General features: G+C 51.9%; 1 protein-coding gene and 1 long non-coding RNA gene across 4 annotated transcripts in view; one reads left to right on the top strand and one right to left on the bottom strand.

Moving 5' to 3' along the window:
* STX1B (syntaxin 1B) overlaps positions 1-26,862 on the bottom strand; it is a 50,907-nt gene that overhangs the window by 15,631 nt on the left and 8,414 nt on the right. The window contains exons 2-10 of one of the 3 annotated variants that reach the window (XM_073346547.2): positions 17,793-17,867; positions 16,395-16,494; positions 15,651-15,725; positions 15,438-15,511; positions 13,507-13,615; positions 12,794-12,867; positions 12,306-12,443; positions 9,780-9,890; positions 2,556-8,696 (exon numbers count right to left, since the gene is read on the bottom strand). In XM_073346547.2, the coding sequence (XP_073202648.1) occupies positions 8,616-8,696; positions 9,780-9,890; positions 12,306-12,443; positions 12,794-12,867; positions 13,507-13,615; positions 15,438-15,511; positions 15,651-15,725; positions 16,395-16,494; positions 17,793-17,813 (783 nt within the window). In that variant the 5' untranslated portion in view covers positions 17,814-17,867 and the 3' untranslated portion in view covers positions 2,556-8,615. Of the gene's footprint in view, positions 1-2,555; positions 8,697-9,779; positions 9,891-12,305; positions 12,444-12,793; positions 12,868-13,506; positions 13,616-15,437; positions 15,512-15,650; positions 15,726-16,394; positions 16,495-17,792; positions 17,868-26,862 lie in introns of those variants that run through there. The other 2 variants (XM_073346545.2, XM_073346546.2) reach the window with 2 other exon arrangements.
* LOC140912323 (uncharacterized) lies at positions 1,338-21,397 on the top strand. Its single transcript, XR_012159271.2, has 3 exons — positions 1,338-1,553; positions 8,711-8,815; positions 19,929-21,397. It is a non-coding gene; the product is annotated as an uncharacterized LOC140912323 (long non-coding RNA).

A 26,862-nucleotide genomic window follows, 5' to 3' on the forward strand; every position in this document is an offset into this window, starting at 1 on the left:
GTTAGGAGCCTACATTGCGTTGATGATCAGGGCCTAACAGGGCCACCACAGTCACCCCGCGCTGGCTGCTTTGTTAAATCCAGGGCCGCACATTGATCTGGTGGCGATCATGGGTGTGCCTCACATGGATGAGGTGACAGGGTCAGGTGGGCGTCTCCTGCAGGGGTCAGTCCTGGGTCCGGTATTAGCCCATCTGACATTTTCGTGAATGACTTGGCTAATGGAGAGGAGAGTGCGCTATTCAAATTGCAGATGACCCGAGCTGGGCGGGGTGGCAAGCCCTTTGGAGGACAGGATTCGAACTCAAAACGCCCTTGACGGGTTGGAGAATTGGTCTGAAGCCAACACCAGGATGTTCAATACAGACACGTTCAACGTACTTCACTTAGGAAGGAAAAAATTGAACGCACAGCTACCAAATGGGGACTAAGTGGATAGGGGGTCAGATGGCTGGCAGGGCTCTGGGGGTGACAGTGGGTCACAAATTGGAGCTGAATCAGCCATGTGATGTAGTTCTGAAAAAAGGCTAATGACGAATGTCATTCTGGGGTGTATGAACTGGCGTGTCGTAGGTAAGACACAGAGGGTGATTGTCCCGCTCTGCTCAGGCCTCAGCTGGAGTCCTGTGACTTTAGGCCAGACGTGGACAAATTGCAGACAGTCCAGAGGAGAGCAACAAAAACGAGAAAAGGTTTGGAAAACCTGACCTACGGGGGAAGGTTATGGGGCTTTGTGGAGTGGAATCCTCCACCCTGCACCCTCAGAGGGAAGGATGCTAGTTTTTGGGGCGCTCCCAGGGTGCCTGCCTGAGCTGGGGGGGTAGAGAAGAGGGGTGATATGTTCTTCACTCAGTAGGTGGAATTATATCTGCCCCGGAGATACCCTGTCTATGAGGAATGGTAGCAGCTCCCCACCTTCTCAGCCGTGGGAGGTGATTTTATTTGTTGGGGTTTGCATCAAACTGGCCATGAAGGGGTGGGTCTACGTGTCTCTGTGTGTACGTGTGAAATGCTGCCTCCTGCTGGAGGAAATCAGGCCTTGTGTGTGCGAGAATGCACTTTTGTTTTGCACGCCCCCCCCCCCCCCCCCCCGAATCGGTTCACTCTATGGGTGGGCGGGTGCATTTGCACCACCACTCACTATTGTACATCCTCAGTTCACTTTGTGTGTGTGTAGGCGTGTGATGTGTTGCTATTTATCTGGCCAAAACCATCTCACAGCTCCCATCTGGAACAAAACATTGGTTCCTCTCAGGTTCAGTGAGAGGGAGGGGAAAACTCTCTCGATCCAAAGCGGAGCAAATAATGGGGGTGGGGGGTAGGGGAAATAGAGGAGCGATAAATCCAGACAGGATCCCAGATCATGCGGTGATTGGAAAACTAATTTATTTTGGCTGTTCTTTTACATGTTTCCAAGCAGCAAAAGGGGGGAAAATGTGAGTGTTTTTTGTTTTTTTTCCCAGTTCATTTGTCTTTTTAAAAATGTTTTCGTGCCACACAGACCGAAGAGGGCCAGAGGAAGAGAACGGAAGTGGAAACAGGAAAGGGAGGAAGGTAAGAAAAAATGAAGATGTTATTTGTTTGTTTGTTTCTTAGCAAACACACCACAGATTACAGGAAAACAGCCCACATTGAAACAATACACAGCTCAATACCCAAAAAAGGGAAGTCGAGGGACATCGACAACTCGGTAGGAATTTTTCTCCCGCATTTGTTTTGTTTTTTTAGTCTTTTTTTAACGGCTTTTTTTTTTTGTTCGCTTTTGTGTTTTGTTTAAAAAAGATCAAAAAATCTAAGTTTGGTTTGTTCCTTTTTTTTTTTTTTTTCTGGAAGGTGGGCTGGGAATGCAGACACGGAGGAATGGAGATTGTGTAGGTGGGTACAGGGATTGTGAGCGCGCACACAGATCACATACTACATATAACGGCTAGATCCTGGGGCCAAGCCGCAGCTGATAGAAATGGTTAGTGGTGCTAAATCCATGGAACGATCATCGTTTGTACCAGCTGGGATTCTGGCTCTGTATGTGAGTGTGTGTGTGTGTCTAGTATATTTTGACACACTGTGTGTGTATGAATACATAGGTATATAGTATATTTGTGATATATGTGTGTATACATAGTTACACACATATATAGTACAGCTATATGATATGGGAATGTAGCTATATACTTATACATAAAGATACACACAGAGGATATTTTATATATTTATATATGTGTGTGCGTGCATAAAGGTAGATAAACATCTATAGTAAATGTACTATATATGTATGTGTGTATTTATTTATATACAACATATATATAAATATTATACACATAGTAAAGATATTATGCATATATTTTTATATAAAGATAGATATAGACGCATATGGTATATTTCCTATACATATGTATGTGTGTGTATATAAATCTAAATATTTACACATATATCTATGTATATATATCTATATATGAGATATATATTATATATATGTGATATAGATATATGTATGGTAAATATACATATTGTACATGTATTGTATATGTGTACTTATATTTATATAGCAATATATCTGCACCCATACAGATACATAAGAAATATACTATCTACACACACATAATAAATATGCCGTAGATGTGTCTTTATGTATCTTTAGATATATGAATATACACATAAATATTAAATACCCGATAGATGTGTGTATTTATCTTAAATATAAATATATTGACTCAGGCATACAGATATATAGGAAATATACTATAGATGTGTCTGTCTATCTATACTCATACACGCATAAGCAGTAAATATGCTGTATATGTGTGTATCTTTATATACACACACACACTAGAAATATTAAATATATTATAGAGGTTTAATTCAATATACCATATTTAATATTCGTGTTTATATACACACATCTATAATATATCTAATACATACACATATACAGACATCTAGAGTATATTTAATATTTGTTTATATACACACACACACACATATATATATACACACACACACATCTGTAGGATATTTAAGATACAAATATACACATATGCATATCTATCTATCTACCTACCTATCCCGGTACATACACATACACATTGCCTCCAATATATTCTCACACCCACTGGGCCAGATCCCCAGCTGGTATAAAAGAACCACCTTCTTTGCCTTCAGTGAAGCAAAGCTGAATGACACCAGCTGGGACCTGGCCCCAGTCCGGGCCCACCCTGCTTGTATAGTATATTTGGTGTGTTTATGTCTGCTCGGCACACAACAATGTTCCTCACTCTTCTCCCTGATCTAGACAGGAGGCCCCCACTCCCCGTCAGAGAGCGGGCCGGTGGGACCCACCTCAAATACAGCAGATTGACTCTCCGTGACCAGCATTTAGCTACAGCTGCACCGACAGCTGTGGCTATAGCCACTGAGCTGGAGACTCAAACACAGATATGTGGTATACACCGTGTGTATCTCAATCTATCTACCTAGTCACAGGATATAGTTTTATATAGCATAACTAGAATTATATATACATACATATATATATATATATATATATAATGTGTAAGTGTATATACACACACACACAATCACAAATATACACACACACACAATCACAGACACACACACACACACACACAAAATCACAAATAAGTAAATACACACCTACGCATATACATATAGGTAGATACACATACGTTAATGTATACAATATGCAGCATGCAGAAATGTGTTGTGTATAGCATGGGTGTGAATACACACACATATGTATGGAAATAGAAATACACACACACACACTATATATATGTGTGTGTGTGTGTGTGCGTGCACCCACGTATGTTATAAAATGCAACAGTGTGACACAGTAGTCAGGAAGACGACCTAGTGGGTAAGGACGAGGTACAGGGACAGAATTATGTCGCCCCATTGCTGGGACATTGGAAAGCAGGATTCCGGGGCAGCAGATGGTCAGGGATGATTGTGCCCCAGTTGGGTACGGGCTAGATGGGTCCTGATGGGGTGTCTCCTCATAGCCTGACAGGTGATCACCCCTCCATCTGGGATGAGGGACCAGCCACAGTCCCACCACGTGGTTTGTAGCAATCTAGTCCCTTCCTTTATGCCTATTCCCTCCTGAGGCCAAAGCTCTCAGTAGCGTTTGGCCACAAGATACTTCCGCCGTAGGGTGCCTTGAAGACTGTTAATACCCAGGTGTGGCTGATATTGCTCTGGGATAACCTTACCCACCACAAAAAAACCCACTCTCCTTACAGCATCCCAGAATAATTGCCCCAGATACTTGTAGGAATACTCCACTGTACTAGAGTAATGAGCTCCAATACCATAGTGACATGGCAGCGTTTGGGGCTATTACTCCAGAATGCTGCAGTGTAATTTGGGAGGACTAGCCATTGGAGATACATTATTATTCCAGTATTTTTATCATGGCATACTTGGGAGCCATAAATACTCCAATTTCTTTAGTGTTTTACAAGGGTGTATTTGGGACCGGTTATTACTCCACATTACTCCATGATTTTCTGAGGGTCTGATAGGGAGACACTATTACTTTAACTTACTATAGTATTATTATAAACATGTATTTGGGAGCCATTATTGTTCTCGGTTACTATTCTTAGAGAAGTATTTTTTTAAAGAAAACAAGAATAATCTAGAGTAATATTTGTTTCCAAAGTGTGTTTGGAAGATATTATTACTCTAAATTAGTCTAGAAGTGTATTCAGGAGCCACTGTTAATTAGATCACTATTTATAGAAGTTTAGTGTATACAAATGCTCGCATAATCTAGAGTGAGAATTGTTTCCAAACTGTATTTGCAAGCCATGGTTACTCTAGATTATTCTAGTATTCTTACAAAAGTGTGTTTTGGAGTCATGAGTACTTTATATCATTGAAATATTTTTATAAGTGTTTTTTTCAGGGAGCCATTATGACTCAAAATTACTCTAGTATTCTTACAAGAGTGCGTTTGAGAACCATTATTACTCTAGATTACTATCGTACTTTTTACAAGGCTATATTTAAGTGCCACTATTACATTATATACTCCAGGGTCTTTATAAGAGTGCCATATTTGGATAATCATTATTACTCAAGACTACCACAGTATTTTGCAGAGCTATAGTATTTGGGGACCAGTATTGCTTTAGATTACTGCAGCAATCAAATATAGCCAGCATTACTCGAGATTAGTTTTACATTTCTAGAACTGTGCAGTATTTGGACATCTGTTATTACTCTAGCATTTTTATAAAAGGTATAGTATTTGGGGAGCCATGATTGCTTTATAATATTGTATTATTTTCTCCAGAGAAACAATATTTCAGCATTCACTGTGACTCTATATTGCCTCGGTATTTTCCTTAAGGGAGCATTCTTTGGAAAACAGTAACATTCTAGAGTACCGCAGTATCTTTTATACGGGTGTAATATTTGGAGGGTCAGTATTACCGTAGTATACTGTCGTAATTTTTCCGAATATAGCATAGAAAGGTAAAGTATTTAGGCATCCATTATTAATTTATAGCGATTTAGCATTTTTATAAGAATGTTGTATTAGGAGAGCTACCATTATTCTGGAATACTGTAGTATTTTTTAGCTCTGTATTGCTTGGCTATCCAATATTACTTTAGGTTTCTGCAATATTGTTTCAGGGGCATATTTGAACAGCCCTTATTATTCTGTACTATAATTGTATTACCCGCAGAGCTATTACTAATATACCCTGGTGCAATATTTTTATATGAATGTAGTATTTGGGTTTCATTGTTACTATATTCTATTCCAGGGGTTGTCAACCTTTTTCTTTCTGAGGCCCCACAAACATGCTATAAAAACTCCATGTCTCATCTGTTCCACAATAACTGGTTTTCTGCATATAAAAGCCAGGACCGGCATTAGGGGGTAGCAAGCAGGGCAGTTGCCCAGGGCCCCATGCCACAAGGGGCGCTCTGAAGCTAAGTTGCTCAGGCTTCTGCTTCAGCCCCATGCAGTGGGAATTCGGCTTTCTGCCCTGGGCCCCAGCAAGTCTGCTTGGCGGCCCCCCTGAAACCTGCTCATGGTCCCCCACAGGGCCCGGACCCCCATTGCCCTATTCTATGATTCTTTTAAAATGAGGGTATAATATTTGAGATGTTTACAGTGGTGTAAATCTTGGCAAGCCATTGTTACTGAAGACTACCGTAGTATTTTTCTCAAAGAGATGCTATTTGGATATCCATTTTTACTCCATATTCCTTTAATATATTTATCAAGGACGTATTTACTTGGCCACTTACTCTCACTCCAGAATACTGTATTTTTTCTTTTCTTAGGCATAATGTTACATATTCCATATTACTCTATATAACTCTGGTATTTTTAAATAAATGTGTAGCCCATTACTCTAGAATACCGTGATATTTTTCCATAGACATACAATTTAGCATTTATTACTAATAATTACCAGTCATTACGTATAGTATCCAAGCAATTTTATAAAGGTGTAGTATTTGGGCACCACTATTAGTCTAAAATACGGTGGGATCTTCCTCCCCAGAAACCTGTATGTCCAGTATTTATATATTACCTGAATGTATTATAAGAGTGTAATATTTGGGTAGCCATTATTACTCTATAGTGCTGCAGAATTATAATAAGGTTGTAGTATTTGGGAGCCCTTATTTTTCTAGTATCTTATATGGCGTTAGCATTTTGGGGTGCCATTATTACTCTAGAATTTTACAAGAGTTTAGTATTTGGGACCTGTTATTACTTTAGAATATTATTCTAGTGTTTTATAAGGGTGTACTGTTTGGTACTTATACTCCAGTATTTTGTGAGGGCTTAGGTTATAGGAGCCAACATTGCACGAGGACACCACAGTAATATCCTTCCTAAGGCTGTTGTATTTGCGATCATGTATTACTGTTTTATTACCCTCAAGTACTGTGTCATTTGCCTTGTCAGTGTACATTATTCTATTTTACAATGCCCCAGGATTGTTACTCTGGCATAGTGTAATACATTTCCTGATCATTAATAACTTAATAATATTTTTTGTTCATAGCTGCTCTCATGCAAAGGAGGGGCTGAACGTTAGGATCTCCCCATCTAGAATACTGGAGTATTATTTGATTTTGTAGCATTTCTGTAGTAATGCTCATTTCTTTTTCAATAACACCTGACATAGTGGCAACCATTCCTGGCATGTGTAATTGGAAATAGGCGTGAGCTGGAATAGCCACGTGCTTCCCCAAGTCAAGCATACTGGAGTATCTTTAGAAACTGGAGTATTTTGTAGTATTCTCATATCTTCTGATGAGGGATGACTTCATCTGGACAGTTTGAACACTCTTACATACTGTTGTATTGCTACTCCAGTCTTCATGACTACTGCATTCTTGCTCGCGTAGCATAAATACTCCGCTATTCCTGGGTACTGCAGTAGAAGCAGTTTGGGTTCTTGGGCACTTTAGCAGCATTGCTCTCGTACACCTGGATGCAGTAACACTGATATCTGAGGGGTTTTTTTGTAGGAGTGGTGGGTGAGGTTCTGTGGCCTGCGTTGTGCAGGGGGTCGGACTGGATGATCGTAGTGGTCCCTTCTGACCTGGATATCTATGAATCTATATTGAAGTATTCTGAGGTATGGCAGCATTCTTTGGAATGACAGTATTTGTACTCTAGCGGTTTTGATACCGTAGCATTGATACTGTAGCACTGGAGTCTGCTGTAGCATTCCTCTATATGTTAATATGTTAATGCAGGACTAGTATGTTACTATTAGTATTTTGGGATCGTGCTTCATTCATCCTCAGGTATAACTGGATGCTCTTGAATTCCTCAATGCTCTAGTATGAACACTGTTTCCTGTTACTCTAGTATTTTATGTAACAGTCTGTCATCCCCCCCCCCACCCCAGCCAGTGACTGACTGGTAATCATTCTGATATTCCTTAATATTTTAGTACTGATATTGTAATAGTTTGCTGCTCTAATGTTTCATATACTTCTCTGGTATTTTTTCCAAATGACTGATGGGTAACGACCCCTCTTTTCCTCAGTGGGCTAATATTGACAGTGTAAGAGTCAGGTACTGTCGTATTTCCTAGAATAAACTGGTATTTTTTTTCATAGCAACTGATTGGTAACCACTCTGGCATTCCTTAACAGTCTAGTATTGACAGTATAATATCCTGTTATACTAGTTTCCCATGTATTTTACTGGTATTTTCCCCCTCTACTATTGGCCACACCATCCCCAGCAGAACCCAAAACAAGATAGCGTTAACAAAGGACAGATCACCACACCGTCCCTCCAGGCTAAGCCCTGATGTGAAGAGGAACCGGAGCTTTGGGTCACTGTGAACCCAAAGGTTGGTTATGAGACAAATCGACGCCCTCCTACCAGTGGTCAAGGATGTCAGAAGATCTGGGGAGAACCCAGGCCTCTGGGGGATGGAGAGATGGATGGAAAGATGGCAGAGAACAAGAAACTTAGATTTGCTGACCCCCAAGGAATGTATGTATAGGTAGCTGGAACATGTGCTGTTATATCCATTGCATGTACAATTTTTCTTTAAATTATTATTATATTATTATTATTATTATATATTTTTTTGCTTTAATTTACAACCCCAGAGTCCCCCCAATTGAGGAAGCAAGAACTACACCAAGGACCACGCAACAAATTATAATCATAATTTTCTTCTACATTACCCCAGGGATCCAGGAAGCGAGCGAGAGAGAGAGAGAGAAGGAAGGAGAGATGTTAATGGCTATTTTAATACTTTCATGGCTGGACTGGGCATCAGCAAGACAACGAGCAGGTGAGTGAAATCTTCAGCTGGCGGAAATCACAGGAGCTACATGGATTCCCACCAGCTGGGGATCCGATCCTGTTGACCCCAATGGAGTGACGGCCGAGTGACCCCAGCTGGGGATCTGGCCCTATTGACCCCAATGGAGCGACGGCCGAGTGACCCCAGCTGGGGATCTGGCCCCATTGAACCCAATGGAGCGACGGCCGAGTGACACCAGCTGTTCTTATTTATTTCCATTGCACAAAAAGGTGATTTATTAAATCACCATCCATCTATAGAATAAGGAATAGAACCCAGGAGTCTGGGCTCCTATTTCCCCTGGCTCCATCCTGTTAGACTCCACTCCCCTCTTAGAACCAGGACTAGAACCCAGGGGTCCTCAGTTCCTTAGATCTCTCCATCTCCTGATGGAAACAAAGGGTGTCCCTGAGCCTCATGTTCACCCGGAGCGTCATTCCTCTCCCGCTCTTGGACTCATCACATCTGTTTATTCACATTGCCAGGTGGAAGTCTGACAGAGATCCCTCATTGCCCTGCCAAGGGGCTGGGACAGGAGAGGGCTGTGGGTCGGGAGTGAGGGGCACCGGCAGAGCTGTGGGTGTGGGGGAGGCCAGGGATGGGATAGCAGTGTTTCGACAGCTGGGGGAAGTGGGGGCCAAGACAGAAGGAAGTGGATAGACAGAGACTGCCAAACACAAAATTAACAAAGTGTGTGGTGTGGAGAGGTCTTGGGGATGGAGTGATGGAGAGAGGGAGACAGGAGAAGGGAGGAGACTGACTAGAGGGGCTCCGGTGGGGCGTCTCCCTCTCTGCTGTGGGAGGAGGCTCTCGGGGATGACCTGCCTTGGGTGGTGACGGACAAGATATGTGTATGGGTTTCTGTGGGGTCTCAGCCTCTCTCCCCAGCTGAAGGGGGTTCATTGCAGAGCAGGTTGGGTCCACCCCTCCCCAGCCCCATCCCCGCACTCACCCTCCGAGCCTTGCTCTGGTATTTTACAGCTTTCTTGGTGTCGGACACAGCTCTTTCCACGTAGTCAACAGAGTGCTCCACGTTATATTCAATGCGGTCAATCATCTCCCCCTGAAACAGAGAGCCCAGGTGAGGGGTAAACCAGCACAGAAAGACTGGCCATCTCAGGGAATGGGACCCGGGCTCTTTGCCCTGCAGGGGGCATTGGCTCCAAAATGGGATTGGCTTGCTCAAGGGGGCAGAGAATGGGACACTGGGCCTTTCCCCTCTAGGAAGGTGCTGTAAGTCAGCAGTGAATTTTATCTGAAAGCTTTTCTGAGTCTTGTGTGCAATGAGTTTCATGAGCCTCAGTCCAGATTCTCGTGGGAGAAGAGTTCCCCGTCACAACATCACAATGGGGCCTTGACTGGCAGCCCTTTGGAGAGAAGCCAACGGCTGAATTGGAAATCTTGTTGTGAGCTTAAAAACGCACACCATGGGACACCTTTGCAGCCCCTGCTGGACTCTACAAAGCAGCCCCATTTAGTGCTTCCCGGGTGCCAGAACCTTTGAAAGATTGGTGAGTCTGTTTCAGAACTTGTAACGCTGTACATTCTGGAACCAAGAACGTGCACCCTCGATCCACTGATGTTCTAGAAGAGTTCTAGAGTGGACTGTCACCTTACGGTAGGGTGTAAGATAGCGCATCCACCATCTGGAGACTCTCTCTAGCACTTTTCCTGGCCCCAGAGTGTTGGAATGCTATGGGTTCTAGATGGCAGAACACATGCAGCTGTAAGTATCTTCAGAAGCGTCACCATCCAGATCTCTCTGGGTTCTAGACTGGGGAACCCATCTGGCTGTCAAGTGTCCTGCGTTCCAGAATGCATTATGTTCTCGACCATTGCTCATGTCTTTCACGATCCAGAACTCTCACTGTTCTGTAATGCAAAAGACCTCTGAGGTTTTAGTGGCTCAAAGGACTGAGAACTTGGCTAATCCTGAAATGCTGAAGCCAACCATGGGCTCTGAAATCCAGAACGTTATCAGTTCTAGACTGCCATTGCAGGTTCTGGATCATGGAGGCTTAGATTCATGAAGCTGTCAGGTTGAGGTAATAATCTCAGGGGTTCTAGGTTACAGTCCCCTGTAAATTATGGGCTATGTTTCATGGGTTCCATGATATAGAACTTTCTGGGTTTTCTAGTGCAACATCTAAGTTCTAAGGTGCAGAAGGCTGTGGATTCTAGATAATAGTTCATTCTCGGATTTATCATGCCAGAACGGTCCATAATGCATGGATTCCATAATTCAGAACACAGACTGTTGCATTTAGGTGCAGAAGGCTGTTGGGATGCAGATGTCGACTGGACAATAATCTCATGGGTTCAAGGTACAGAACCCTGTACATTCTAGAGCATAGCTCATGGGCTCCATGATCTAGAATTCTGCTGGTTGGAGATTTATTTCTGGGTTCCATGGTCCAGATAGCGGCAGGTTCTAAACTATAACTCTTGAGTGCTAAGATGCAGAATGCTCTTGAGGTAATAATCTCCTGGGTTCCACAGTATAGAACCCTATACATTCCAGACCATATCACATGGGTTCATTGATCCAGAACTCTCTTGGATCTAGGAAAAACGCATGGGTTCTAAGATGCAGAAGACTGTAGATAATAGTTTATGGGCCCCAAGGTTCAGAACCCTGGAACACAGCTAATGGGTTCCACAATCCAGAACTCTTCAGGTTCTAGAGTACATGGGTTCTAGGACCCTGACTTTAGACAATAGCTCATGGGTCCAAGGTCTAGAACCCTGTATGTTGTAGACCACAGCTCATGGGTTCCACAATCTAGAACTCCGTAGGTTCTAGCCTACAATATATGGTTTTATGATGCAGAAGGCTGTGGATAATATGGGCCAAAGGTTCAGAACCCTGCAGTCTCCCTGCAGAGGGAGTCTGGATTATAGAAACGAGCATGCCACCATCCCCCAGGGCCTGCAGGTTCTAGACCAGTGTTTTCCCTACGGTGTGCTGTCAGGCCTGAACAGGGGTGCCAAGGAATTTTCTGAAAAACTACAAAAGGGGGAAAGCTGCGTTCTGATTGGTCATCTGCCTCACTGACCTGCCTCCTCCAGGGGTGGAGCAACCAATCAGAGCTCAATATCCCTCTCTTCCCCTCTTCCCCTCCTGTGTGAGCAACGGGTTGGCTCCTCTGCCCCTCCCCTTCCCTCCTACAGATGCCAGCTGGGGGGAGGGGAGGGGAAGAGCCCCTGGAGCTCAAGTTGTGCCACAGCAGAGAAAAAGTTGGGAACCACTATTCTAGACCATCGTTTATGGGTTCCACAATCTAGAACTCTTGGGGTTCTAGATCACAGTGCATAGTTTCTACGATGCAGAAGGCTGTAGGCTGTTGAAAATAGTTCCTGGGCTCCAAGGTCGAGAACTCTGCAGGTTCTTAACCACAGCTCCTGGGCCCCACCATCGAGAAGGCTGCGGATTCTAGGCTGAAGCCCACTCTAGACCCAGAACATGGCAGGTTCTAACCTGACTCTCCACCAACATAGCCATGTCCACAAACATGTCATGCAGCTCGCGGATACTGGTTTCCAGTTTGATGATCTCATTGTGTCGGGTCTCGATCTCATTCAGAGCCTGTTTCGTCATCTGTGAGTCCATTTTGATCTGTGGAAGCAGAAGGGAGTCTGGATTATAGAAACGAGCGTCCCACCATCCCCCAGGGCCTTCTAGTGCTCACCCATTGCTGAAATGCAGCCACCTCTGGGGTGGGGCAGCAGGGTAACAGCGCACACTGCTACGCTACATGGGGATTGCTCGCCCTGTGCTGAAATGCAACTGTCCCCAGTGGCACAGCGCCCCCAAAACACAGCGCTGGGGCACTGGGTTCAGCATTGACTGCCGGGGGGGGGGGGGAGCACCCGCTAGTGCTGCACTGGGCTACTGACTTGGTCTCCAATCCAAGTCTGGAACACGGGTAGCCCTGTTTCGGGTGACATCCCAGTCCTGACACTCACATCATCAGTGAAAATAGCCAGTTTGCCGCTCTCCAGCATGTCTTCGAGCTCTTCGTTGGTGGTTGTCCTGCCAGCTGTGAAGGGGATAGAAGGTCAGTGGCCTTGGCCCATTGCTCCAGGGCTGATGGAAGCAAAATCCCCCCCCCACTGAGCCCCTGCTCCCAGCAGCACAGCGCCCCCTAGTGCCGCACTGGGGCGTGGGGGCCGGCCCTGGCTGCCCGGGGAGAGCGCCCCCTGCTGATCCCCCGCTCCCAGCAGCACAGCGCCCCCTAGCTCCGCACTGGGGTGTGGGGGCCGGCCCTGGCTGCCCGGGGAGAGCGCCCCCTGCTGATCCCCCGCTCCCAGCAGCACAGCGCCCCCTAGCTCCGCACTGGGGTGTGGGGGCCGGCCCTGGCTGCCCGGGGAGAGCGCCCCCTGCTGATCCCCCGCTCCCAGCAGCACAGCGCCCCCTAGCGCCGCACTGGGGTGTGGGGGCCGGCCCTGGCTGCCCGGGGAGAGCGCCCCCTGCTGAGCCCCCGCTCCCAGCAGCACAGCGCCCCCTAGCTCCGCACTGGGGTGCGGGGGTCACTCAGCACTTTGAGGGTGCACACACACACCCCCCCCCTCGGGCCCTGATTCCCACCGGCAAGGGGAAGTGCCGCACTCTCTCTTACACACACTCACAACCACAGCTTCCCACCCTGCAACGGCCTCCCCCCCGAATCCAAACATACTTATCTCCAGCTGCCTCTGGATCCGATCCTTGCAGCGGTCCCGGTATTTGGACTGGGTGGCGTTGTACTCCGTCATCACCTCCACGAACTTACGGGACAGGGTGGAGTGCTGGGGGGAGGGGGGCGGGGAAGGGAGACACTGTGAGCGACGCAGAGCGGGACGATTTCTTTTTGGTTCCCTTCGGTGGCGGAGGGTTGTGGTGCTGAGTGAGCTTGTGAGTGATCCGCCCTCGGCTTAGTGGAGGGAGGGTTGCGGGGAGCTGTGATGGGAGAGAGCTGGAGAGGTGGGGAAGGAAGGGATGGAAGAGAGAGGATGGCTCCAGAAGTTGATGATGCTGAGGCTGGGGCTTCAGGAGGGAGGGATATTGGGGGCGGGAAGATGGAGGGATACCTGTGTTGGGGGGTGATGGCGGAGGGATACCTGTGTTGGGTGGGGGTGATGGCGGAGGGATACCTGTGTTGGGGGCGGGAAGATGGAGGGATACCTGTGTTGGGGGGTGATGGCGGAGGGATACCTGTGTTGGGTGGGGGTGATGGCGGAGGGATACCTGTGTTGGGTGGGGGTGATGGCGGAGGGATACCTGTGTTGGGGGGGTGATGGCGGAGGGATACCTGTGTTGGGGGCGGGAAGATGGAGGGATACCTGTGTTGGGGGGTGATGGCGGAGGGATACCTGTGTTGGGTGGGGGTGATGGCGGAGGGATACCTGTGTTGGGGGGTGATGGCGGAGGGATACCTGTGTTGGGGGGTGATGGCGGAGGGATACATGTGTTGTGGAGGGTGAGGGCGAAGGGATACCTGTGTTTGGGGAAGGCGAGGGATACCTGTTTTGGGGGGGGTGATGGCGGAGGGATACCTGTGTTGGGGGGTGATGGCGGAGGGATACCTGTGTTGGGTGGGGGTGATGGCGGAGGGATACCTGTGTTGGGGGGTGATGGAGGAGGGATACCTGTGTTGGGGGGTGATGGCGGAGGGATACATGTGTTGTGGAGGGTGAGGGCGAAGGGATACCTGTGTTTGGGGAAGGCGAGGGATACCTGTTTTGGGGGGGGTGATGGTGGAGGGATACCTATGTTGTGGCGGGTGATGGCGGAGGGATACCTGTGTTGGGCGGGGGTGATGGCAGAGGGATACCTGTGTTGGGGGAGGGGGTGATGGTGGAGGGATACCTATGTTGTGGCGGGTGAGGGTGGAGGGATACCTGTGTTGGGGGGGTGATGGCGGAGGGATACCTGGGTTGGGGTAGGGGGTGATGGTGGAGGGATACCTATGTTGTGGAGGGTGAGGGCGGAGGGATACCTGTGTCTGGGGAGAGGAAGGCGGAGGGGATAGGGATACCTGTGTTTGGGGGAGTGAGGGCAGAGGGATACTTGTAATTGGGGGCGCCGAGGAGGGACGGATACCTGTGTCGGGGGCGGGAGGGCGGAGGGATACCTGTGTCGGGAGTGGGAGGGCGGAGGGATACCTGCGTCGGGGGGGCGGAGGGATACCTGTGTCGGGGGGCAGAGGGCGGAGGGATACCTGTGTCGGGGGGCGGAGGGATACCTGTGTCAGGGGCGGGAGGGCGGAGGGATACCTGTGTCGGGGGGGCGGAGGGATACCTGTGTCGGGGGGCAGAGGGCGGAGGGATACCTGTGTCGGGGGGCGGAGGGATACCTGTGTCGGGGGGCAGAGGGCGGAGGGATACCTGTGTCGGGGGGGGCGGAGGGATACCTGTGTCGGGGGGCAGAGGGCGGAGGGATACCTGTGTCGGGGGGGCGGAGGGATACCTGTGTCGGGGGGCGGAGGGATACCTGTGTCGGGGGGCAGAGGGCGGAGGGATACCTGTGTCGGGGGGGGCGGAGGGATACCTGTGTCGGGGGGCAGAGGGCGGAGGGATACCTGTGTCGGGGGGGCGGAGGGATACCTGTGTCGGGGGGGCGGAGGGATACCTGTGTTTTACGGATCCGCAGGTCAGCCGAGGACCGGTTCAGCCCCTCCTCCTGCTCAATGCTCTGCTCGATGGCTGCGGAGAGACATGAGGAGCAGCGTGAGAGCCGCGGACCCCTTGGCATGGAAGAAGGGGACTATTTCTCAGGGCGGAGTGACATGCCCTGGAGGGGAGGGGGTGCAGGACCAGCCAATATGGCCACGCGGGCTCGTACCTTTCAACTTGGAGCGCACCTTGTTGGCCGTCTTCTTGATGTCGGCCGTGAGGTCCTCCAGCTCCTGCTTGGTCTCTGCACGAGGGGAGGAGAGGGGCATGAGATGGAAGAGTCTCCACCATGCCCGCCTCCCACACTGGGGCTGAGGCCATCTTCCTGGCCCCCTGGGATCCCCATGGCAGGCACGCCCCCCCCCGGGGCGTCCCCTCCCTGCCCCCCTTCCACACGGGGGGCGGGGCCTGGAACAGTGGGGTGAAGAAAGGGTGAATGGAGAGAAGCGTGGCTACGGATAGGTAGGTGCATTCACAGGATGGAGGCAGGGATGGAGGGACAGAGTGACGAAGAGATGGAGGGCGGGACGGACAGTTGGGTAGGCAGATGGAGGGCTGGCTAGAGGGCTGGTGGACAGACAGACGGATGGGTGGACGAGGAGGCGAGAGGGATGGATGGATAGCTGGAGGTGGGGAGGGATGAAGGCACAGAGAGACGGATGGCAGGAGGAAGGGGGAGGGATGTATGGGCGGACAGGGATGAATGAAAGGAGAGGGTTGGATAGACAGAGGGGGGTGTATGCGGGTAGGTTGGTAGGTCGGTAAAGGGGTGAAAGGGTTGATAGATGAAGGAAGGAGGAAGGAAGGGGTGGATGGACTCCTCTAGGTTCCGTCCTCTTCTCCCCCCAGCAGAGCAGGGAGGCGATGGGGCTCAGAGACCCACCCCCCCGCAGCCTGGGGCACCCCAACTCACTCTCGTCTGGGTTGGGAGCAGCCAGGATGGCGCTGTGCTGCTTCTTCACCTGTTCCACGTCCTCCGACAGCTTCTCTATGCAGCCGCGGATTTCCTCCACCTGGGGGTGGACAGACGGACAGATACATGCACGGAGGGAACCGCAGTCTCCAGGCATACCAGGATGGGGCTCTGTGCTGCAGGGAGCGGGACGGGGGGCTTGGTAGGGGGCGCTCTCCCCTGGCATTCCATGCTGGCCCCAATGCCCCAGCGCAGCACTAGGGGGTGCTGGGCTAAGGCCCTGGGTCTTGTCCCACATCGCCCCCTAGCTCCATGCTGTGGCATTGGAAATGAACTTCCTCCTGCCCCCCGCACCCTACCCGCCATGGCTGCAGAATTAACTAGGCCAGGTGTATAATTTACGACATCACCACCTGCGTGCGAAGGACAAACTGCATCATTAGTGAGCTCCTTTGCCTGTTAATCACCCTGTCTGAATATTAATGAGGCCAGCTGCACGCTAATTCAGAACCACCTGCCTTGGCAGGAGTTATTTCAGGTTACACAGAAACCCCATGTCGCGAGCTAAGGGGCTAAGATGCAGCCAGGTCTGGGGTATGGCAGCTGGGTGAGGAGTAGGACTGGGGTTGCCAACTGCCTAGTCACACAAACCCAAACACCCTTGCTCCGCCCCCCACCCCCGCCTCCCCCTTCCCCAAGGCCCCATCCCTGCCCTGCCCCTTCTCCGAGGCCCCGTCCCGCTCCCTCCATTCCCTCTCCCTCTGTCGCTCGCTCTCCCCCACTCTCACTCACTTTCACGAGGCTGGGGCAGGGGACTGGGGTGTGGGAGGGGGTGCGGGCTCTGGGTTGGGGCCGAAGGGTTTGGAGTGTGGGAGGGGGCTCTGGACTGAGCCTGGGGCAGGGAGTTGGGGTGCAAACTCTGGGAGGGAGTTTGGGTGCTGGAGGGGGCTCTGGGCTGGGGCAGGGGTTTGGGGTGCAGGAGGGGCTGTGGGGTGCAGGCTCCAGGAGGGGGCTCATGGCAGGGGACTCCGCGCCCTGCCCCTGGAGGGGGGGCAGGGAACTCCGCGAGCTGCCCCTGCCTGCAGGCACCACCCCCGCAGCTCCCATTGGCTGCAGTTCCCGGCCAGTGGGATCCGTGGAGTCGGCGGTCGGGGCAGGGGCAGTGCGCGGAGTCCCTCTCCCCTTCCAGAGGCCACGGGACATGTCGGACACTTCCAGGAGAGGCGCAGGGCCAGGGCAGGCAAGGAGCCTGCCTTAGCCCCGCTGCGCCGACGAACTTTTAGTGCCTAAAATCTCCCGGTTTGGCTTCAGTAGCCTCCGGCAGACAGAGCCCGATTCCGGGAGACTCCCAGTGAAACCGGGACCAACTCATATGAAGAGCAGCCTTTCATCTCTCACCTGTTCGAAGAATTCGTCCATAAAATGATCCCGGTCCACATGAACCACCTCTTCTTCATCGTCGCTGTCTTTGGCCTGGAGAGGAGAGAAGAGAAGATGTTAGACCCTGCGCTGTCTCCCCCAGATGCACACGGATCCCAGCGGCCACCTTCGAGCAATTTCCAGGGTGGGCAGGCATGTATCACACAACCCAGCCCTGAGATGCAGCCACCTCTAGGGTGGGACAGCTGGGGAACAGCCACACAGCGACACCACGTAGGGATGGCTCACCCGCCCTGAAATGCGGCCATTTCTGGGGTGGAGCGCAGCAGTTGTCCTGCAATTTAGGACATAAAATGCCCTTCGACACCAATCTGCAGTTCCTTCATGCTATTCAAGCCATGAGCTCCCCCACCCACAACGCTGTTGAAACACCCATTAGCTATCTATCTATCCCCATTTGGGTTGCCAACCCTCCAGGATTGGCCTGGAGCATCCAGGATTTAATGAGTAATCTTTCATTAAAGATAATGTCATGTGAGGAAACCTCCAGGAATTCATCCAACCAAAGTTGGCAAACCTACTTTGGGGTGCTGTCCTATACACCACATTGCCCACGGTGGCCTGCAAGGCCTGCAAAGGCCAACAGAGCCTGGGCCTGGAGTAGTTTGCTGGCTGGACAGAGAGGCTGAATCTTGGGAGAGGGGAAAAATTGAGACTCTGGCTTTGACCCTCTTTAGGCCAAAAGCCTTCAGGGAATAGGACCCAGTGCTCCCCACTAAAGACAGGGGTGGCTCTGGGGTCTTGCATCCACCCCACAGTTAACAATGGGCGATGCTGTGTCTGGTTTTGGCAGAGGAGGCGGGAAGCGGGATGTGGGAGGCAAGAGATTAAGAGGAGGGGTCCCCCTAAATAATTTCACTGGGGTTCCCCATCCATCCTTCCCCACCAAACACTAAAGTCAGCCTGGCCTAAAGAAGGAACAGATCTACTGCAACAGCTGGGGAAACTGAGGCACAGAGTGCCAAAGGGGGTGGAACAAGGTCATGCAGTGCTAAGACTAGAACCCAGCAACCCTGACCCCCATCCCTCCCTTCCTGCTCTAACCCACTAGACCCACTCCCCTACCAAGCCAGGGATAGAACCCAGGCATCCTGACTCCTAGCCCCATCTATTCTAACCCATTACATCCCACAGATAGAGAGGTGTCTGTATGGAGATGGACAGACAGATATTTGTTTTGGAGGATAGGGAGATCTATCTATAGAATCGTAGGACAGGAAGGGACCTCAAGAGGTCATCTAGTCCAGTCCCCTGCACTCATGGCAGGGCTAAGGATTACCTAGGCCATCCCTGACAGGTACAACTGCTCTTAAAAATCTCCAATGATGGAGACTCCACAACCGCCCTGGGCAATTTCTTCCAGGGCTTAACCACCCTGACAGGTAGGAAGTTTTTCCTGATGTCCAGCCTAAACCGCCCTTGCTGCAATTAAGCCCATTGCTTCTCGTCCTAGCCTCAGAGGTTAAGAACAATATTTCTCCCTCCTCTGTGTAACAACCTTTTACATACTAGAAAACTGTTCTCATGTCCCCTCTCCATCTTCTCTTCTCCAGACTAAACAAACCCAGTTCTTTCAATCTTCCCTCACAGCTCATGGGTTCTAGACCTTGAATCGTTTTTGCCACTCTTCGCCGGACTCTCTCCAATTTGTCCACATCCTTCCTGAAATGTGGCGCCCAGAACTGGACCTGATACTCCACTTGAGGCCTAATTAGAGCGGAAGAATTACTCCTCGTGTCTTGCTGCCAACACTCCTGCTGATACAGCCCAGAAGGATGTTTGCTTTTTTTTGCAACAGCGTGACACTGTTGACTCACACTTAGCTTGTGATCCACTCTGACCCCCAGATCCCTGTCCGCAGTCCTCCTTCCTAGGCCATCATTTCCCATTCTGTGTGTGTGCAACTGATTGTTCCTTCCTAAGTGGAGTCCTTTGCATTTGTTCTTATTGAATTCCATCCTGTTGGCTTCAGACCATTTCTCCAGTTCGTCCAGAGCATTTTGAATTTTAATCCTATCCTCCAAAGCGCTTGCAACCTCCCAGCTTGGTATGGTCCGCAAACTTTATAAGTGTCCTCTCTATGTCATTATCTAGATCATTGATGAAGATATTGAACAGAACCGGACAGTGGCGCTGGAATATTTTTAAGAGTGGGGGTGCTAAAAACCAGCCTCCTTATCCCTACCCACTCCTCCACCCCCGAGAGCGGAGGCTGGGACCCCGGGCGTGTGGGGACGGCAGCCGAAACCCGGGGTGCGTGGGGCGGCAGCTGGGACCCCAGGCACGGGGCTGGCAGTCAGGAACCTGGGAGTGCTGCAGCACCCCCCGCACCCCTAGTTCCCGCACTTATGGAACTGGATCCAGAACTGGTCCCTGCGGAACCCCACTCATTACGCCCTTCCAGCATGAGTGTGAACCACTGATAATGCCTCTCTAGGAATGGTTTTCCAACCAGTTTTGTACTTATGTATCTAGTTCTCTCTCTGTCTCTACTGAGATACAGATCTCTCTGCAACTATGATCTATCTCAGCTAAAAAAACCACGAGGTGTCCGGTGGCACCTTAAAGATGAACAGATTTATTGGGGCCTAAGCTTTCGTGGGTAAAAAACCCACTCCAAATAAATCTGTTCGTCTTTAAGGTGACTCCTCGTTGTTTTTGTGGATACAGACTAACACGGCTACCCCTCTGATACTTAGCTCAGCTAGCTACAGACTCCTTTACCTCGGCCAGTGGTTCTCAACCTGGGGTATGTGTACTCCTGGGGGTACACACAGATCTTCCAGAGAGGACATCACCTCAGTTAGATATTTGCCTAGTTTTACAGCAGGCTACATGAAAAGCACCAGCCAAGTCAGTCCAAACTAAAATTTCATACACTGATTGGTTTATACTGCTCTGTATACTACATACTGAAATGCGAGTACAATATTTATATTCCAGTTGATTGACTTCATAATTATATGGTAAAAAGGAGAAAGTCAGCAATTCGTCAGTAGTAATGCGCTGTGACATGATTTGTATTTTTATGTCTGATTTTGTAAGCAAGTAGTTTTTAAGTGAGGTGCAACTGGGGGGGTATGCAAGACAAATCAGACTCCTGAAAGGGGTACAGTCATCTGGAAAGGCTGAGAACCACTGATCTAGGCTTTGAGGGATTTAATTTTTATTGTTAAACATCGATTTCACGGTACACACACACAGAGCAATGAAACAAAATATTTCCATCCATAACAACTGAAACTGACAACTGGGCAAAGTAAGGAAGATTTTGCCTGAGAGGAGAGTTTGATTTAAGTGTACGCTTATGCGTTGACATGTGATGTGGACAATTGGTGTTGTAATGGTTACAACGCTTTTTGAATCTCAGCATTTCCTGCCATTAAATAATTATGGCCTCATGCCCCCAGGGAATTTCACACAACTCTGAAAATTGAAATCAATACAAACACAAAAAATTGCATGAACCCCATAATTTTGTGCACCAATGAAAATTTAAATTGACAAAAATTGGAAAAAAATGCTTAAAAATAAACATAAAAATTAATTTTAAAAAGTCAAATTCTTCCAACTCTATCTTTATTTATCCATCCCTATACACCCCCATCTCTTCCCACTACACCCCATCTATCTATCTATCTATCTATCTATCTATCTATCTATCTATCTATCTATCTATCTATCTATCTATCTATCTATGCCCATACACCCATCTATCTATCTATCTATCTATCTATCTATCTATCTATCTATCTATCTATCTATCTATCTATCTATCTATCTCATGCTCCTCCATTCCACAGCCCTACTTGCAGCCCTGTCTATGCCACGACTATACTCCACTTACATAAGACGCTTTCCAAACTTGATCTAACCCCAGGCGACATGGTCTGGACTGCCGGTGTGGCAACATCCCCCCTGGGTGGGCTATGCTCCCTGCACAGAGCCCCAGGACTGCAGGGAGTGTATCGGCATGGGCCAGGGGGTCCCATCCCAGAGCTGGGGGGGGGAGAAAGACCCATCCCCCGAAGCTGGAGAGAGATGGGGTGTCCCAAAGGTGCTCCAGGAGGGGAGGGGTCTGGGATTGAGACATGGAGGGGTGAAGATGGGTTGGGGAGGGGCTGTGGCCGAGGCTGTGTCTGTGTGCCTCTCCTGGAGGGCATTCTGGCTCGCATCTCTCATGCGTCTCCTTCGCTTCAAGGTCACTGCTTGGTGTGTTGGAGCGGTGACATAACGCACACGCTTCGGTGGCTGGGGGGGAAAGGGGGCGGAGGGCAGCCCATCCTCCTCTTGGGGGGCTCTCACCTTCCCATTGTCCTTCCAGGAACCCGTCATCCCCAAAATAACCCGCCTCCGGAGTGGCATCAGCGCTGACCCAACGCCCCAGTGCAGCACTAGGGGGCGCTGTGCTGCAGGGAGCCCGGCGGGGGCTCAATAGGGGGCGCTCTCCCCTGGCAGTCAGGGCTGGCCGCATCGCCCCAGTGCGTCACTAGGGGGCGCTGTGCTGCAGGGAGCCCGGCGGGGGCTCAGTAGGGGGCGCTCTCCCCTGGCAGTCAGGGCTGGCCGCATTGCCCCAGTGCGGCACTAGGGGGCGCTGTGCTGCAGGGAGCCCGGCGGGGGCTCAGTAGGGGGCGCTCTCCCCTGGCAGTCAGGGCTGGCCGCATTGCCCCAGTGCGGCACTAGGGGGCGCTGTGCTGCAGGGAGCCCGGCGGGGGCTCAGTAGGGGGCGCTCTCCCCTGGCAGTCAGGGCTGGCCGCATTGCCCCAGTGCGGCACTAGGGGGCGCTGTGCTGCAGGGAGCCCGGCGGGGGCTCAGTAGGGGGCGCTCTCCCCTGGCAGTCAGGGCTGGCCGCATTGCCCCAGTGCGGCACTAGGGGGCGCTGTGCTGCAGGGAGCCCGGCGGGGGCTCAGTAGGGGGCGCTCTCCCCTGGCAGTCAGGGCTGGCCGCATTGCCCCAGTGCGGCACTAGGGGGCGCTGTGCTGCAGGGAGCCCGGCGGGGGCTCAGTAGGGGGCGCTCTCCCCTGGCAGTCAGGGCTGGCCGCATTGCCCCAGTGCGGCACTAGGGGGCGCTGTGCTGCAGGGAGCCCGGCGGGGGCTCAGTAGGGGGCGCTCTCCCCTGGCAGTCAGGGCTGGCCGCATTGCCCCAGTGCGTCACTAGGGGGCGCTGTGCTGCAGGGAGCCCGGCGGGGGCTCAGTAGGGGGCGCTCTCCCCTGGCAGTCAGGGCTGGCCGCATTGCCCCAGTGCGTCACTAGGGGGCGCTGTGCTGCAGGGAGCCCGGCGGGGGCTCAGTAGGGGGCGCTCTCCCCTGGCAGTCAGGGCTGGCCGCATTGCCCCAGTGCGGCACTAGGGGGCGCTGTGCTGCAGGGAGCCCGGCGGGGGCTCAGTAGGGGGCGCTCTCCCCTGGCAGTCAGGGCTGGCCGCATTGCCCCAGTGCGGCACTAGGGGGCGCTGTGCTGCAGGGAGCCCGGTGGGGGCTCAGTAGGGGGCGCTCTCCCCTGGCAGTCAGGGCTGGCCGCATTGCCCCAGTGCGGCACTAGGGGGCGCTGTGCTGCGGGGAGTGGGGCGTTCAAGATTCAGGTGTCCTCCCTATAGCCTCTGTTGTCATACAGGGAGGAGGGGTCCCCCCAAAACGTAGCTAGACTGCTCCCCACTCCTTGTTCTCTGGCCCTCCTGCGCCCCATCTCTCCTCCTGACCCCTCCCCAGAGACAAGCCGTCCACACCCTTTCACCAGCCTGCCCGGCCATACGACACACAGGCTGTGTGTGTGTGTATTTGTGCCTGGGGTTTTGTGGCTGGGGGTGTGTGTGGGTGTGGGTCTGCAGGCCGGTGTGTTTGCCTGGTTGTGTGCTTTCGTGCACACCTGCGGTTTTGGGGCTGTGAGTGGACCAGAGCCACACACCACTGACGTATCCCAGCGTGTGTTTGTGTCAAGGCATCTCTCAACCTTTGACTGCGCACCTCGAGCCTGGCGGCTGTGTGGGCGCGTGTGTGTTGTTCGGTGCCGCTGGGTGCCCTGCTGGGCGGGTGTGGTCTTTGGGCTGGTGTGTCTCTGTGGGTGTTTGTAGATGTGTGTCTCTCTGTGCCAGTTTCCTGCCCTCTCGGTGTCTGTCTGCACAGCCTGTCAGTCGCCAGGTCCCTTCCCCTGCAGCTCTTTTCTCCGGCCGGCTTTCTGCTGCAGCATCATGCAGGGATCTCCATCACGGGCAGCCTGCAGCATGGACAGGCAGGGAAGAGGGGGGCCCTGCGGGGAGCCAAGGGATTCAAGCCCCGCAACCAGGGGAAAGTCTAGGCAGGGTTCGGGATGGGAGCAGGGGGGGAGATGGATGACGTAAGGAGCACTGTGGGGGGATGTTCATATTGTAGGGAAAGTGATGGAAATCCAGAGCTCTGAGTGGGGAGTGGGGTCTAGTGGGTTAGAGTGTGTGTGTGTGTGTGGGGGGGGGGCTGGGAGCCAGGACTCCTGGGTTCTCTCCTCAGCTCTGGGAGGGGAGTGGGGTCTAATGGGTCAGAGCAGGGGGGCTGGGAGTCAGGACTCCTGGGTTCTATCCCTGACTCTGGGGAGGAGTGGGGTCTAGTGGGTTATAGCAGGCGGGGCTGGGAGCCAGGACGCCTGGGTTCTCTCCCCAGCTCTGGGAGGGGAGTGGGGTCTAGTGGGTTAGAACGGGGGCAGGGGCTGGGAGCCAGGACTCCTGGGTTCTCTCCCCAACTCTGGGAGGGGAGTGGGGTCTAGTGGGTTAGAGCAGGGGGAGCCGGGAGCCAGGACTCCTGGGTTCTCTAGCAGGGGCATAGGGTCAAGCTGTGTAAGCAGGGGTGTCCCCCCACCCATGGCCGTTAAACAGCTGCCACACCCCACCCCAGGGGCAGCTGCATCTCAGTGCCGGGGGAGCGACGCTGACAGGCCCCCAAAGCACTGGGTTGCTCCTGCGGAGTAATCCTTGATCATAATTAGTGCTACGGCTCCCGTTCGCTCCCGGCCCCCGAGAGGCACGTAGCGTATTTAGCAGCACGGCCCCCCCCTCGCTAGCTGAGGAAAACCCAGGGCACCAGCGTCACAGCACTGGGCTAAAAAAAGACTCAGCTGCCCAAATATGGAGCCACTTAAACAGCTTCATGGCTGCTCGGCCCACGACTGCTGCCCCCGCCCGTGGGTTCTCCCCCGTACCGCCTCCGCTCTGACCACTAGACCCTACTCCCTTCCCATAGCCGGCACAGAACCCAGGTGTCCTGGCTCCCACCCCCCTGCTCTGACCACTAGACCCCACTCCCCTTCCAGAGCTGGCACAGAACCCAGGAGTCCTGGCTCCCAACCTGCTCTAACCCATTAGACCCCACTTTCTTCCCAAAGGGTTGTGTTTGGAAGGGACAGAGAGTTGGGGGGTTATGGGAAGAGAGAAAGAGAGAAAGGACACTTATAGGGATGGATGGCTAGACAGACAGAAAGATAGATGGGGTGTAGGAGGATGGATGGGTAGGCTGGTAGATGGAGGGAGTATATGGGGATGGATGGATAGGTAGGTAGATGGAGGGGGAAAAGGGGATGGATGGGTAGATATATAGAGGGGACATAAGGGGATAGATGCATAGATGGATTGGTAGATAGATGGAGGGAGTGTATGGGGCTGGCTGTCTTGATAGATAGATAGTTGGAGAGGGTATATGGGGATGGATGGATAGATGGGTAGATGGATGGAGGGGGATATACAGAGATGGATGGACAGATAGACAGACAAAGGGGGTATATGGGGATGGATGGACGGGATATATGGAGATGGATGGATGGATAGACAGAGGGGTATATGTGGATGGATGGATGGATGGATGGATGGATGGATAGATGGGGGGGTATATGTGGATGGATGGATGGATGGATAGATGGGGGGTATATGTGGATGGATGGATGGATGGATGGGGGGGTATATGTGGATGGATGGATGGATGGATAGATGGGGGGTATATGTGGATGGATGGATGGATGGATGGATGGGGGGGTATATGTGGATGGATGGATGGATGGATAGATGGGGGGTATATGTGGATGGATGGATGGATGGATGGATGGATGGGGGGGTATATGTGGATGGATGGATGGATACATGGGGGGTATATGTGGATGGATGGATGGATGGATGGATAGATAGAGGGGGTATATGTGGATGGATGGATGGATGGATGGATGGATGGATGGATGGATGGATGGGGGGGTATATGTGGATGGGTGGATGGAGAGGATATATGGAGATGGATAGATGGATGGATCTTCCAAACTTTCTAATCTCCCCTCTCTGCCCCCGTCCTAGAAGAGACCCAGAGCCCCTGCTCCCCCCATGCTGGGTGACCCAGATTCATTCCCTGCTCCTGTCCAGTCTGTCCCTCCGTTACCCTGGGGGTCCCAGCCCCACACTGCGGGGCTGGTAGGACCCAACTGCCTCTGGCACCAGATGTGGGCCGATGCTTAATCTGTAATGAAAGAGGTGCCGGGGCACAAGCAATTTTTTTACATTCATACCTGACGCAGCGAGCCCAAAGCTGCCGGGGCCGTGACCTGCCGAGCCCAGAGGTGCCGTGGCCGTGACCTGCCGAGCCCAGAGGTGCCGTGGCCATGATCTGCCGGGCCCAGAGGCGCCGGGGCTCTGACCTGCCGGGCCCAGAGGCGCCGGGGCTCTGACCTGCCGGGCCCAGAGGCGCCGGACTCTGATCTGCCGAGCCCAGAGCTGCCGTGGTTCTGACCTGCCGGGCCCAGAGGTGCCGGGGCCGTGACCTGCCGGGCCCAGGGGTGCCGGGGCTCTGACCTGCCGGGCCCAGAGGTGCCGGCGCTCTGACCTGCCGGGCCCAGAGGCGCCGGGGCCGTGACCTGCCGGGCCCAGGGGCGCCGGGCTCTGACCTGCCGGGCCCAGAGGTGCTGGGGCCGTGACCTGCCGGGCCCAGAGGTGCCGGGGCCGTGACCTGCCGGGCCCAGGGGCGCCGGGCTCTGACCTGCTGGGCCCAGAGGTGCTGGGGCCGTGACCTGCCGGGCCCAGAGGTGCCGG

The sequence above is a fragment of the Lepidochelys kempii genome, chromosome 6, assembly GCF_965140285.1.
Source record: "Lepidochelys kempii isolate rLepKem1 chromosome 6, rLepKem1.hap1, whole genome shotgun sequence".
NCBI lineage: Eukaryota > Metazoa > Chordata > Testudines > Cheloniidae > Lepidochelys > Lepidochelys kempii.